The sequence below is a fragment of the Bidens hawaiensis genome, unplaced genomic scaffold, assembly GCF_021521415.1.
Source record: "Bidens hawaiensis isolate Kalapana, Puna unplaced genomic scaffold, B.hawaiensis_p1.1 tig00010796_1, whole genome shotgun sequence".
In the NCBI taxonomy this organism is placed as follows: domain Eukaryota; kingdom Viridiplantae; phylum Streptophyta; class Magnoliopsida; order Asterales; family Asteraceae; genus Bidens; species Bidens hawaiensis.
The window spans coordinates 497,808-512,605 of NW_027491829.1; the positions used below are offsets into that span (position 1 = coordinate 497,808).

At 33.8% G+C, this 14,798-nt stretch overlaps 1 protein-coding gene and 2 pseudogenes across 1 annotated transcript; 2 read left to right on the top strand and 1 right to left on the bottom strand.

The window, feature by feature from the left end:
* Positions 1 to 14,798, top strand: part of LOC143536362 (UDP-glycosyltransferase 87A2 pseudogene) — a 71,931-nt pseudogene that overhangs the window by 37,302 nt on the left and 19,831 nt on the right.
* Positions 2,544 to 3,228, top strand: LOC143536392 (protein LIGHT-DEPENDENT SHORT HYPOCOTYLS 5-like; annotated as a pseudogene).
* LOC143536343 (gamma-interferon-responsive lysosomal thiol protein-like) lies at positions 11,657 to 14,158 on the bottom strand. Its single transcript, XM_077030357.1, has 5 exons — positions 13,910 to 14,158; positions 12,935 to 13,000; positions 12,131 to 12,271; positions 11,965 to 12,057; positions 11,657 to 11,872 (listed from the first exon to the last, which is right to left on the bottom strand). The coding sequence occupies exons 1-5, from the start codon at positions 14,156 to 14,158 to the stop codon at positions 11,657 to 11,659; spliced, it is 765 nt and encodes a 254-aa protein (XP_076886472.1).

A 14,798-nucleotide genomic window follows, 5' to 3' on the forward strand; every position in this document is an offset into this window, starting at 1 on the left:
GAACTTTATAAAACTTTATGCATTACAAGTTATAAAAGAAATGACAAATATGTATTAAATTAATTATAATAATGTAATATTAACAAAAACAATAAATAGGGGTAACATGTCGTGAAAGACGCGTTAGAGGCTAACATGCCATTGAAGACGCGCATTGGAGGTTAACAGGTCGTGAAAGACGTGTTAAGGCCTAACACGTTGTCAAAGACGTGTTTGTATGGGACATTTCTAGAAACTTTTATTTAATGAGACAAAAATGGAATCTCCTAATTGGGCCGTTTTGGGAATTTTCCCAATTTTTATTTATTATTCAGGAAAGATTAATGTTTACATCGGGAAGGTAAACGCGTACGTAACAAGTTGTGTTGCTAATTATTTTTGGATAGCAAAACTAATTCGTTTGAAAATAAAATTTATAGATCTTAGGATCATAACATTACTATTCACAACGTACCCGTTGGATACGACTTAAGTAGCTTTACAGGATCAGGTGCAAGATAGGCAAAAATATCAAAATGCAAATGATATAAGCGCGTATTGGTTGCCAATACTTGTTTTCTAGTGTTTGGTAATTACTTAATTTTCTTTTAAATTAAGCTTTAACTAAATAACTTAAAGTACCGTTTCAGTACTTACTTTTTTTTTCTATTTCAAAATGGTACTTTATAATTTATATTCAGATTTCAAAGTGGTACTGTATTGTTTGATTTTCAAACTATTGCTCTAACGGCTACTCTTAACAAGAACCTCTCGTAACTATCACGAGCTGCTTGTTGGTTTAAGTAGAATTCATTAATTAGTTAACACACATTTAGTGTTTTCAAATGTAAAGGTTAATATTATAATAGTAGAAAACAGGGCATTTAAGATTTTTTTCCGGTCGCTAAAATCCTTGTAGGCTGATCTGTTTTGCGACTAGGGTTATTTTACAACATAATCTGTTCTACTGGTTTGTGACTGTTTAAATTCGGTCGCAATATATTCAACTGCTTTTGGGTTCTAATTTTTTGCTACTTGTTTCTCACTCACAAATGTCTAGCAGTAACTTTCTAATAGTGTTGTTATTCCTTAGCACACTTACCACATGCAAGTTTATAATGACGGAACTTATGGTGACTAAGGCTACGCTGACGGCTGACGACATGTTATCTCTATAGGCAGACGTGTTGGAGAAGTTTTCTTAAGTGATATATGAAAAACCAAAAAATATTGAAACAAATTTGACTTACTGTTCATCTAAAGGTGATAATTCATAAGCTTTTATACGACATCTTGAATGCAATTGTCATAAGTTTTATTTATGTTGCTTGGAACTTACTCACTAATACATTTGAAAAGGCATCTTCAGTGCACTTATTGTTGCCACATTTCTTTCATTGGCTTCATTAAAGAGGAAGAGTCACTATCGGTGGTTTGTTGCCGCACTTTTGATACCCTCTACAAACCCTAATTCTTGATTTCTATTCGTGGTATTATAAAGATAGCCTCTATAACCTACACATTTACCAATCATATGTTACTTATATTACATAACCAACATAATGCATATGTGTTCTTAAAGGTTTCAAATAATACAACATATAATTAAGCATGTTAGTTTGAAAATTTTTAATTTACTTACCACACACAATTTTTTATTGGATGATATGTAAAATCGTATAAATATAATTGTTTTAACAATAATGCATAAGTTAGTTACCAAAACATATAACAATTTTTCTTTCTTGGATAGGTTCCGATACATATAGATCTTTAACATGAAAAACGTATAAATAAGTAAAATAATAATTATTTTTACGCAACACTTTTTAATTAAAGAGAATAATTATTATGGTAGTTAATTTTAATGCGCACCAAATGAAGTAGCATAATAGTAATATATTAATTCAATTCAAAAACTAATAACTATTACTATAATTTTAACATAATTATTCTAGATAGTATATAACTATATATATTCCATGGTATAAGGTTTATTTTTTTATCATAACACTTCTTTCTTCCTTTCTTCATATGTGTGTATATATATATAGTTATTATATTGTATCTATTACTAAATATACGTATATAATTACGATATATTCTTTAAACGTAGGAAATGAAAATACTTATAACTATGTATATTCCCGGTGGTCAATTAAGTGTCATGCTAAGGAGTAGGGACAACCCAGACATCCCCTATACGTCCCGTATAAGACTATAAGAGACGTATAACGTCTCATATAGTCTTATACAAGATGTATAAGGGGTGTTTGGTGTCCCTAGAAAATCCTTTGATTAAACTTCAACCATGCAAAAATGTCCTCAATAATATTAAAAATAAACCGTGGATCCTACAACAATAATGAGTTCATCCATCGAGTCTTGTCCATGGCAAGAGGAGGAGCCTTCTTTCATGTTTCTTTTCTATATTACGTCCCATCATCTCTCTCCTCTCTTTTCTCTCTCTCTCTCTATCTACACCGCCACCCTCCTACAATCAATCATTCACTCAATCCAACCCTAAATCCAAAAAAACAAAAAAAATCCTTTCACGCACTCCTATGGATTTACCTTCAGGAGAATCTGGAGATCCTCCGAGTCTGCGGCCCAGTGGCGCAGCTGACGCACCCACTGAAACATCAAGGTCTTCAGCCACGCCACCGCTCAGCAGATACGAGTCACAAAAACGACGTGACTGGAACACGTTCCTACAGTATCTTAAAAACCACAAACCGCCTTTGACGTTGTCGCGGTGCAGTGGCGCACACGTGATCGAGTTCTTAAAGTACCTAGACCAGTTTGGTAAAACTAAGGTTCATGTTATCGGGTGTTCTTACTTTGGACACCCGAATCCTCCATTTCCCTGCACTTGTCCACTCAGACAAGCGTGGGGGAGCCTTGATGCTCTCATCGGGCGACTCCGGGCGGCCTATGAGGAGAACGGAGGCCCCCAGGAGTCGAACCCGTTTGGTGCGAGAGCGGTGAGGATTTATTTAAGGGAGGTTAAAGATGGTCAAGCAAAGGCTAGGGGTGTTCCTTACGAAAAGAAGAAGAGGAAATGAGCTGGTGGTGGTAGTAGTAGTGCTGCGGCTGCCGCAGCCAATACGTCGGTGGTGGATGGTGGTGGTGGTGACGGCGTTGGTGGAGCTAGTGGTGGTATCTCCGGTAGTGAGTTTTCTCCTGTTACTTCCACAGTATAGTATTGTTATTAACTTATTATTATAAGTTTATATTGTTAGACAAGTTATTTGTAGAAAATTTTCAAATCATTATTTAAAAATTGAAGCATTATTATGATGAATATTGTCCCATATTGTATTGTTAAAAACATGTGATTGTCCTTAAATAGTTAAATTAAAAACTCAAATTTTGTAATTATTTTCTTTTTCAAACTAGAATCATAAATATTATTTATTTAATGTATGATAATATGAAAACTATATTTAATGTTAGTTTTATTTGCAAAACGTTATGATACCTCAATAATGTATTGTGAAATTAAGTCGTACCATTTGATCTTCCAGTTACGGTACTAATTTGACGTTGTTGAATAGTTACATTTTGAAAGTATATTTATGTACATTTGTACTGAATAAGCATTGTGCAGCTATGAATAATCAAGTGATTGGTGGGATTTTGCAATATTTGTGTTTGTTCTATACTTGAGAGCACATTGAAAAAATATTCTTGGTCAATTATATATTGCTTTAAATTATTTTAATGAATGGTTAATAATAGATAGTGTCAAGATTATAATTAATAAGTTAATAACATGTCAAATATTGATGGGTAGATAAAATAAAAAAAGAAAGCCTACCACTCTACTTCACTCATAGAGTCATAGACTATATAGAGTTTCAGCCGATTTTTCTATTTCAAATATCGGTTAATGTCCTTTGTGTTTTAGAAAATAAACTATATAAAGAACCAAAGTTTGTATCCAATGTAATTTGGCATGACTCATGTTATATCATTTATAAAAAAAGAAAATATGATGAAAATTGGCTTTATTAATGCTGATGTAATGTTGTTTACAACCGTGCATAAAAATGCATATTTGATTCATCATTATAATGTATTTTGATGCATCATATAAACATTATGTGTCTTAATTTTAATGCAATGTTGTATCGCATTTTAGTGCACATGTATAAAGATGCAACAAAATACATACAACGGTTCTACAATACTACAAAAATTTGTTGCAATGTTATATTGTATTTTATTCAGCTTTCCATTAAGATACACCAAATATTTTGTTATGATGCGGCAGCCGTCATGCGCTACATGAACTCGAAAATTTAATTTATCGTTGTAATATATTTTGATTTCTAGTTATAATAGTTGTTTCAATTTTTACTATAAAGGTCATCTCAAAACTACAATCACAATTGTGAGTCAAGATTTCTCATGAACTTTTTATTGGATCTATACAAAATACAACATACAGTAATGTGCCACACTAAGGAACATCATGTAATGATGCGGCAGTCTATGTACAAGTTAATAGACGTGTCTTGAAGACTGTACATTAAGCTTGGTTGATGGTTAAGATTAAGACTGTACAACAGTTTATATTTTTATTTCCAAGTGACATGGCATCACACATTATCACCTACACATTGCGAAAACCGCAATGAAGTATATATGTATGTTTGTTCAGGGTTTTGAGGGCAAGAGAGTTAGTACACACAAAATCAAATTAAGGCTTTGCTAAAACTGTAGATAGAGATATTGATGAAGTCCTAAAGCAATTGTGTGTGTTACCTGCATACATTAAACATCATGCATCTTGAAGAAGGTTGTTCATTCATTAGTCTTCATCTTGACAATCTTGGTTTTAGTAGCACCTTGTTGGAACTAATTGATAGGTGTAGATTCTTCTTGATGGAGCATTAATTACAAATTCTCATCAAATGTTAACCACTTCTCTTCAAAGATTGTAGCAATGTTCTAAACCTTCTATGAATGGTTTTTTGCTTTTTTTTTCAAGCTTCTTCAACTGAATCACTGGTAGGATTTTATAAAATGTTTTATAATTGTTGTATATCCTCGTATTTCCATTGGTTAAATATTCTTCAAATGATATAAATATCCCACACACTTTTATACAAATACTATGCATTTTTGATGCACCATTTGTTATTATTTTTAGCATGTGATAGACTGAATGTAGTGGTGGTGTAAAGATCGCCACTCCTTACCACCTCACCCTTATTTTAGGTATCAAACCATTTCTGTAATTCCATACATGCGCCAAACACATAAATTGTCCCTTTGGGTGCAGCCGGTTAACGAAACAAGGGGTTTAAGTCTGTGGCTTTAGTTATGGGGCCACTAGAAAGCCAACCAATCACATTCTCTCCACTCATCTCTTTATATTATAAAAATGGTTAAATAATAAATAATTGTGTTTTATTTAAAACTATTGTACGTGTTGTGATGGTTTAATTAGTCAATGTTGTTCCACTACAATTAGTCTTAATAAGCATTTGTAAAAATATGAACCTTGTAAGTTCTAATAGAATGTAGATCATAATATATTAACTTTGAAAATATAAATAGCAAGTTAAAACTAGTTACCGAATTTTGTTTGCCTTAAAAAGTGGATAAAGAAATAAGTTACTTTGTAATTAGGAATGTAGTATGGACCACAAAGAGTCATGGTCCATGAAGAAACACTAATCGACCCCGGGCAGATTACGGATAATCTGGGGTTAGATAGATGTTTCCCACAAGGGGTTAGACCCGGCAAAGATGGTTCTTCTGATAACCTGCAAAACAGACACCGTGAGCTCGTCACTGAGAAGGGGGGGTTCCTCGTCACTGAGAATCAGACTAGATTGCTCTTGAATATAAGTGTATATTAAGAGATTGCTAGAGCAGATATCAGGTATAATATGTAAGATACAAGATAGTATATGATAAGATGAGATGATCATACCATTTGGGGTATTTATAGCCGAAGGTAGGTTTCCAAGAAGGTATAGCCGGCTGAATAGTATTCCTGTTCTACCAACTGTGGCCTACGCACGTGCCATGCTGGTAGTTGGTGGGTAGGCAGCGGCTGACAGTGACCAGGCCTGCTGTGTACTATTCCTTTTCCACCAACTGCCGGCTATGCACGTGGTATGACAGGAGTTGGTGAGTAGGCAGCGGCTAATAGTGACATACAGTACAAGAGCATGCTGCTCGCCATACTGTTGACAATGAGCTGTCGTATCTTTGGTCAGATCTTTTGCCCATACCTCGTCAGGTACAGTACAAAAGATCTTCCCGTATCGTACGGACTGGCTTATTTGGGCGGGAGTATTCCCCCTCCCGCCTTTGTGCGGGATTGTTCCCGGCTTTGCTCATTCCTTCAGGTGACAACTGAATTATTGAGAGCTAAGTGCCTTGTGCGTGTAGCCTTGCTGCGCGGGTGGCCTTCCCTGATGGCTTGTATCCGCAGCTGCGGGAACAGGCGGAGTACTTCACCATTGGGAGGCATTTCCTGCGGGAACAACTTGCGTACTGCGCGTAAGGACGTCACGTCTCTGAGCATGGTGGGTCCTGCGGATCCAGTTGGTTTCTGTAATTAGGAATGTAGTATGGACCACAAAGAGTCATGGTCCAGTAGAATTTTTGGGGGTTCGGGTCAGGCCATACAAGACACAAGTTCACCCTCACGTGTGACTGAGTCTTCTAAGACAATACCTGACCTCAGGTGCCTGCCTGCATCTTCTTTTCCCCATGTTCCATTTACAAGCTTATTTTTTCTATTATTTTTTTAAGTTACTTCTGGTTCAGTACTTTTTATATTTGACAGATTTTGGTTTTAAGATTTCTAGCAGATTAGAACTTGTTATCCTTTAGATCATTGATTTTCAAATAATAATGCATCTTTAATTATGATCAAGAAATAGGTAGAATGGTGATTTCATGAATAATGTCTTGTTTGGCTGTTTCAACTAAGATTAAAAGCCTAAAAACAACTTTAAACTCCTATTGCTTCTTTCTCTTTCGAGCTTACCGTGTTATTATTCGAAAACATATGTTATTAATAACGTCCAAAAGTATATGCTTTCTTCCTTCAAATATCTCACACATATACACCACATAAGAAAACAATATAATGCTTTTCCTTCAAATATATGGCCACTATCTCTAAAGCCTATATCTGCTCTTAACCAACTCAAAGATTTCGGAGGTCTAAATCGAAATGAGATTTGTGGCCCTTTCATGATAGTTGTGAATAAAAAAATAATAAAAAACGCTTGAAACAAGTCTAGAAATCAAGATTTAGAGCTAAACAACACTAATGTTTACCACTAGAAAACGCCTGGAACGATTTTGGAGGTTTAAATCAAAATAAGATTTATGGGCCTTTCATGATAACCGTGAATAAAATAAATACTAAAAAACACTTGGAACAAGTCTAGAAATCATGACATACAGCTGAACAACACTTATGTTTACCACTAGATCAATCAATACATAATTTTGTTTTTAATATTCAAATTATAATATATCTATATTTAATAGGGTTTTCTTTTTTTCTGGATTTGGAGACCTTAATTAAGTGTGGGCCAAAAGCCATTGCTTGATGTCCCTGACCCACGGGCCGACCCTACCACTAACGTCGTGCATGCATCATATATGCCACCCAAAGGTGTAAACCATTTCGACAAAGAAACATATAAAATGAACATAATCTTAAGATTTTTTTTATAAAAATAAGAACTAATATGTCACTGGCATATGATACGCTCACCACGTATCAAACAATGGTCTCGAGAATCTACACCCAAAGAACTTGTTATACGCAAGCTTAGCAAAATACTAGGTCACATACTAGGATTAAATTTTATAGGTGTTCGTTTGAGGCTCGAGATATCACCTTGGGTTTATTGGCATAGAAACTTAACTTTTCAAATGAATTGAATTACATAGAACCAAGTTACCAAACCGACGGCTGATTCAAGATCGAGTCTCGACGCGGATCACCGAACATGAAAATTTTGAAAGTGATGGTTATTGTCAAAGAATCAAACTAAGCAGGTTGTATATTAATTGATTTATATTTAGAACTAGACTCTTTCAGTTGTTGATAAAATTTTATAAAGCTGGAAAGACACGATCTTATACATATCGATTTGAAAATATAAGAGCACTTTCGTGATATATATTTTAGAGTAAAATTTAGAATAATTCTTCTAAAAACAAAGATGTGTGATATCTAGAAACATAAATCATGGGATTCATGGTTAACAAAAGTCATCCAAAAGATAAATAAAAAAAAAAGAAAAGAAAAGAAAATTGGGTAAAAGGATATTGAGTTAAATTTGACAAATTGTAGCAGAAGACTCCGACAACGAAATAAAATCGGGACGAGAGTAATAAATTCGAAAATACATAATTTGGTGTGACCTTTCACTTTCTGATATTAACAAATAGGCCCCTCACCTTTCAAAGTACTCACCGCATTTTTTTCTTTAAGCTTTTCATGGACCCATGCACGATTTGTTTATTTATTATATCAAAATTTGAGTGGAAATAAGTCAAGTCCAATCAAAAAACTGCTCCACTTGACTATATCATCTTGAAATATATTTGAAATTTACATTATTATTTATTTAGTAAGCTTTATATGTTAAATAGACTTGTAAATCTCTTAAAAGTCCAGTGACCTTCATTCTTTTATGTGCTTAGTCTTTGTTTATACATAACTTACCAATAAACCGAGTCAAGCTTAAAACTTAAAAGTATAAGTGGATAAATCATACATTTCATTAATAAAATTGAGAAATTTTATGACACGGATAATTTGATGGGAGCTTAATTAAGCTCGAAACTATCAATTACACCATTGAGCTTTTAGGTGTACCAATCTGGGCCGGCTATTTTAAGGGCATGAGTAATGATTAATGTCTGTTAAAGAGTATTTTCCTGTCACATTATCATAACACATTTTGGTTAAAAACATGTTAATGGATAATGCCCTTCAATAGGATCACTTCAAGACATATAAGGCCATAACACCCCATAATACCCATGGGGGATGGTGTGAGGATTTTATCCACTTCTATAAAATCTATTACACATAGCCTAAGGCTCTAAGTAGTTTTTTTTAGCATCCTGCCTTAGGCTCATAACTTTTTTTTCAGCCTACTATCTTGGGCCCACAAAATTTTCAGGCCCTTGGGCCTCAACTAGAGGTGTACAAAACCGGTTTTGTTAAAGGTTGGTCAAAACCGGTTTAATCCAAACCGGTTTAAAAACAAGATAGGCCGACCTGGTCCAGGTCGGTTCAGTCCGGTTTATAACCGGTTTTCCTCAAACCGTTCGGTTGTAAAACCGAAAATGGGAACTGGTACCATAACCGGTGGTTTGGGTTAGTTCATGAACCGGTTTTGTTAAAACCGGTTTTGGTGAAACCGATTTTTTTGTCACCTCTAGCCTCAACTACTCAAGATTTGATAACTCACCAAAATATTACTGACCCAAATGTCGTTTGATGTGTTAAGTGTCAAATTAATACTAAGCAAACATAGATTGCTTTGTTAGATTGTGTTATTATTTTGGATAATAAATCCCCCTTGTGTTAACTATAAGTTGAAGGTAAAACTTGTCAATTATTTTATTGATATGTTGACAAAACTACTTACCTTGCAATATCCATCTCTTATATCAACTAATATTTTTCTTATTATTTGAAGAAACTAACATCGTATATTACCGGAGTCAAAACTCACAGGAAAGTCAAATCATCTTGAATTATTTCCATTAACTGTGAAATTATGCTATTACTCACAATCAATATGTACATCTAATCAGTTAATGTGGAAAAAATATCGGATATCGGTTAAGAATCGATATCTAAGATATCGGTTATCGCAGTAAGATATCAGTAGGATATCGGTAATTTTAATATCATGTAACATTCATATATATAACATTTTAACACTTATCATTCGGTATAGTCTTCTATCATTAACAAATTAACCTTTTGCAAATTGCAAAACACTAATAATCGTGGCAAGTAAGAATTGATTAGGACTTAAAACATTAACATTGAACACTAAAAGTTGACAAGTAAGACTTAAAGCACTGATATCGAGAATATCGGTGATATATCAGTCAAATATTAGTCAAATATCGGTCAACATCGCTGATATTAAAAGTACCAATATTTTGACTGATATTTCGCCAAGGGAGCGATAACCGATATATCACTGATATATCGGCGATATCAACTACATAGATGTACATGTAGCACAAATGCACTCTTGATATACAGATTGAACATTCCTTGTACTGTGGTGTACAGAAATCTTTATATATCAATAAGATCGAGCATTCGTTATATTGCAATGAACGGTCATAAATCTTTATATCAGTGAAAAGACTATGCAGCATTTGTGTAACTAAAACAATACATAAACAATTTAAATCTCTTTATATGAAGCAGGGCGGAACTTCTAAATATGTATTTGGAATAATTTTGAGATGAGAAGTGGTAATATGTGATTTTTGTTAGTAAAACCAAACCTACAAAAGAAAAAAGAAAATATTGGTTAATAGTTTTCAGGATTATGGTTTTAACTCTCTTTAGATTGTACGGCACTTAAATGCACATTGCCGTTACTTTATCGGATACAATACCATACACAAAAAATACAAATACTACTACAAGCACCTAATTGAGACGAATTCTTGGTAGGGCTGTCTCTGATCTGGTTTTCGCTGCTGTCCAGTCCAAGCCTTCCATTTCCATTATGTCTGCTTGGAATAAAAAATTCGATCAACACCCCATAACATTAATTGCTCATAACATTAATAAGCTTATGTTAGGGCCGTCCAAACCGCTCGTCACTCGCTCGAAAATTGCTCGCTGGATTGTAAAAAAGCCACTCTGCTCGGTTTGGTTTGTAAACGAGCCAAGCAATGAGCAAAGGGCTGCTCGGTTTGATTTTGCTCAAATATTTTTAATTTATTTTTATATAATTATATATAAACAAATATATAAATATATAGACAACAAACATAATATATAAGTATACAATTTTTAAAACCCTTCTAAATTTTTCATATCATGTCAATTTTATAGTTTCATTAGTTCGATTCAAAATTTCAGAATACTAAAAGTTTGTTTATATATTCATTATATCTTACTTCAAACTACTTTCTTTTAAAAATTTTCAATATGTAACACGTTTGTCTAGAAATTACTAATTTGTTTACAAAATATATTATTTACACCCTTGAAACTTGTTTTTTATTGAAATTTTTAGATAAAAAAGAAATAAATAATGCTCGAAAATTGTTTGATGTTCGATCGAAAAATGCTCCATTCAATATTGGCTCGTTTCGATTTTCGCTCGGTTCAAATTTCAGCCGTTCGGTTCGGTTGTAAACAAGCCAAGCAACGAGCAAGCCTTCGCTCGGTTCGGCTCATGAACAGTCCTATTTTAGAAGGAGCTTTTTTTGGGCTGAAACCTGGAAATTTTGTACTGTAGAAAAGCCCATTTATGGTGCGTTTGCAATTTTAGAATAAGAAGCATTTTGGGCTTATGGATCCTCATTAAAAGCCCTTTTTTTTCTGGCTGATTAACATTTGTGAAAAGATGTTACTAGGATAATACTTTTATCATTAAGTTATTAACCATTTAACCTTACATAGATTATCTTATTCCTACATGATCATCCAAGAAGCTACCGTTGATGAGATGGCTTCTAATAGTGTTGACTTCCCCTTTGACTTCACATCTTTTCCTTTGTAGCACACATGATTTAAGGATCTTGTGTTATCCGTTGGAGCGGTAAATGGACGGGATATACCAAGGCAAGCTCGGGGCACCTTAGAACCTTTATAAGCTTTACATATGAAACTTATGAAATCTGTGTAATCCTACGTGTCACAAAATAATGTCATTAATTTCTCTAGACAAAATTCAACAAACGACAATTTATTTATTGTTTACAAACATATGAAATACTCACATCATAAAGCGGTTTTCCATCCACAACGACCCATGGCACATATTTATGAGGAGGTTTAAGAGCGGCTGTTTCATCCGCGTATTGTAGCTCAAGCTGCATACACAGGATAAGAATAAGAGCGATGAAATTGGTATAAACTTAGCACGCGGTTAGCAAGGAAACGAACCTTGTGTCCGATACCACTCTTGTAACAGTCAACAATGGGTTTTGGATCCAAATCTAATTTCTTAAAGCATGTATTCCACTTGGTGTACCTCTCTTCGAGATTTAATTTTTCCACGCAAGATACAAAAGGAAAGTGACCACTCTGCATCAAATAACCGTGTTAGAAAAGGATCAATACTACTACATCAAATGATGTCTTAACCCTGTTAAGGCTACATGCACACTGTAAGTTGTATTTTACCTAGTCCCAATGGCGGATCCGGGAATATATTTAGGCGGTGCACTAATTTTAAATATTTCAATTTCATGGAGTCGGATAAAAAATTTTGGGTCGATTCAATGGTTCGGTCAAAGTTCATTACATAAAAAAAATACCATTGAACAATAATTATAAAAAGACACCTTCATTAGAAATTAGAATACACATGATATAAATACAATGGGAGAGAGCAAATGTCTATAACTTTGTATAATTGTAACATGTTTAGAGAGTTGAGATTTGAACCTAAGACCTTTAGTTAACAAAACTAGTGCCTTATCCACTAGACCAGTTGCTTTTAATGTAAATAGGATAGTTCTCTCCTAACTTATAAGTAGTTCACTTTGTTATTTTATATATACAGATAGACTATTATTTCGAAACTCGGGTGGTTCCGGAAAACCACCCATTGCTTAACTAGATCCGCTCATGGTTCAATTGGTTAGCAGGGTATTGATGATGAGCCTCTAAGTTTTTACTATATATCGGGTTCTCGTGGTTACTAAAAAAGGAACTTAAATATAGAGCTTTGGACAATAGTCTTACCACAGCAGGCCATGCATGAATTGCACAAGCCTCTACAGTATTAAGTGCACACTCCCATTCACCATGCTGCAACAAAATGAACAAATAAATTTTATAGAATAAGGGCTTGATTATTAAATGTTGCAAGTTGAAAAACTGTATTATTATTGCTTAGAAGCCTTATAACTTACCTCATCATGATATTTGTGATTATTATATCGTACTAGTTAGTCAAGGTGTTGATTAATATTGTCATTGCAACTGACTGAACCATCGCTGGTTCGACCGTTTGAGATTCAAACGGTTTGATTCATGTTTCGGTTTTGAAAACGGTTTGGTTTGGTTCCGTTTGCAACTTGCAACTAGTCGTGTAAATGTAAATCGAACTGACAATTTACCTTTACTATTAATACATTTAAAAAACAAATTCGAATATGCAAGCATGTGTAATATACTAATATGTAATCAAGAAAACCCATATTTTTATAACTTTTAACATAGACTAAAGATTTTCTAGAAAAATAAAATAAAAAAATCGGTTCGAACCTTTAATCATCATGAAACTTCTCTAAAAATTTTAATTCAGACTAGCTAGTAATGCATTTACGAGAAAGTTTTTAGAAAAATATGTTAAAACATATATAAACAAACACAAACAAACGGCCACAAACATAAATGAATTGAACAAACAAAAACAAAACATGTTCGTTTGTTTAGTTACATGAATAAAATTTTGTTCATGTAAATTGTTCATTTAATAGTTTTAATAATAATAATAATAATAATAATATTATTATTATTATTATTATTATTATAATAAAATGATCCCATTTCAGTAAAGAGTAAAGAGGTAGGTAATGCGCCATCACCACATTTTGAATGGTAAAACCGATCTACTGAAAACAAAGTTTAATAAATAAGCTAAACGAACTTCCAGCCAAACAGTTAATGAATGCTCGGTTTGTTTACTGGCTTTATCAAATCAAATAGACAAACCTGGCAAACGATTGTACCGTTGGAACTGATCTTAGCGTTTCCATACGGACTAAGCTTAAGATCAACAATCGAAATCAATCCGTCATCGAATATCTTATACAGATCATTGACTATGAAATCGGCACAAGACGGACACAAAGCTTCGTAGTACAATGTCAACTTCACTTTATGATCATCGGCTTCAACAACCACCAATGACGAGACGATTAACAAAAATATTGCAATACTTGATCGGCGATGATAATCCATGTTAGGTTAGGATTATTATTTATTATTATTATTATTATTTATGGTGAATGAAATATTTGTTTATGATGGTTTTGTGGTTTATATTTGGGGTTGTGGTGGTGGTTATTTACAGTGGTGCCACTGTGTGTTTTAGTTGGTTGCATGAAAAGATATTGGGGGTGAAGTTGTCCAGTTAGAATTTAGAAAAAGGGGTAAGGGTGGATTGGTGGACAGGTGGCAGTTGCTTCATTGAATGCCACCGTCAATGTATACGAATGTCTGTTGAAACTAGAGAGCAAGGAGGTGATGCCACGTGTATACGAATATAGAGTTTTTTTTAATTGAAAATAAATAATCATTACTTTAAAAATTACTACCAGCGGTTCAACCTTTCAATTATTTTTGTCTCGATGGTCCTCCGTTAAAAAAAGCTTAACGACGTTACGTTTTTCCAAGTTTAGAACCGATGCTTTAGCGCTTTTGATCGGAAGAATGATACAAGTCAACTGATGTAAAACTTTTCTCGAAAAGATGTATCAAATGGATTGATTTCTGTTAATTGAAAATTCAAACACCCGAATTGAAACACTGTTTCGTCGTTTGGATCGCCGTTTCGAGATAAGTTTGACATCAGTTGACTCGTATCCTTCTTGCAATCAAA

Bases quoted from the DNA above. Each gene is read 5' to 3' on its own strand.
- LOC143536343 (XM_077030357.1), bottom strand. From the start codon at position 14,158: ATGGATTATCATCGCCGATCAAGTATTGCAATATTTTTGTTAATCGTC. The intron at 13,001-13,909 runs GTTTGTCTATTT...ATTTTGTTGCAG, and splicing joins ACGGTACAATCGTTTGCCAG to CATGGTGAATGGGAGTGTGC. The intron at 12,272-12,934 runs GTAAGACTATTG...TATTTGATGCAG, and splicing joins TTCATGCATGGCCTGCTGTG to AGTGGTCACTTTCCTTTTGT.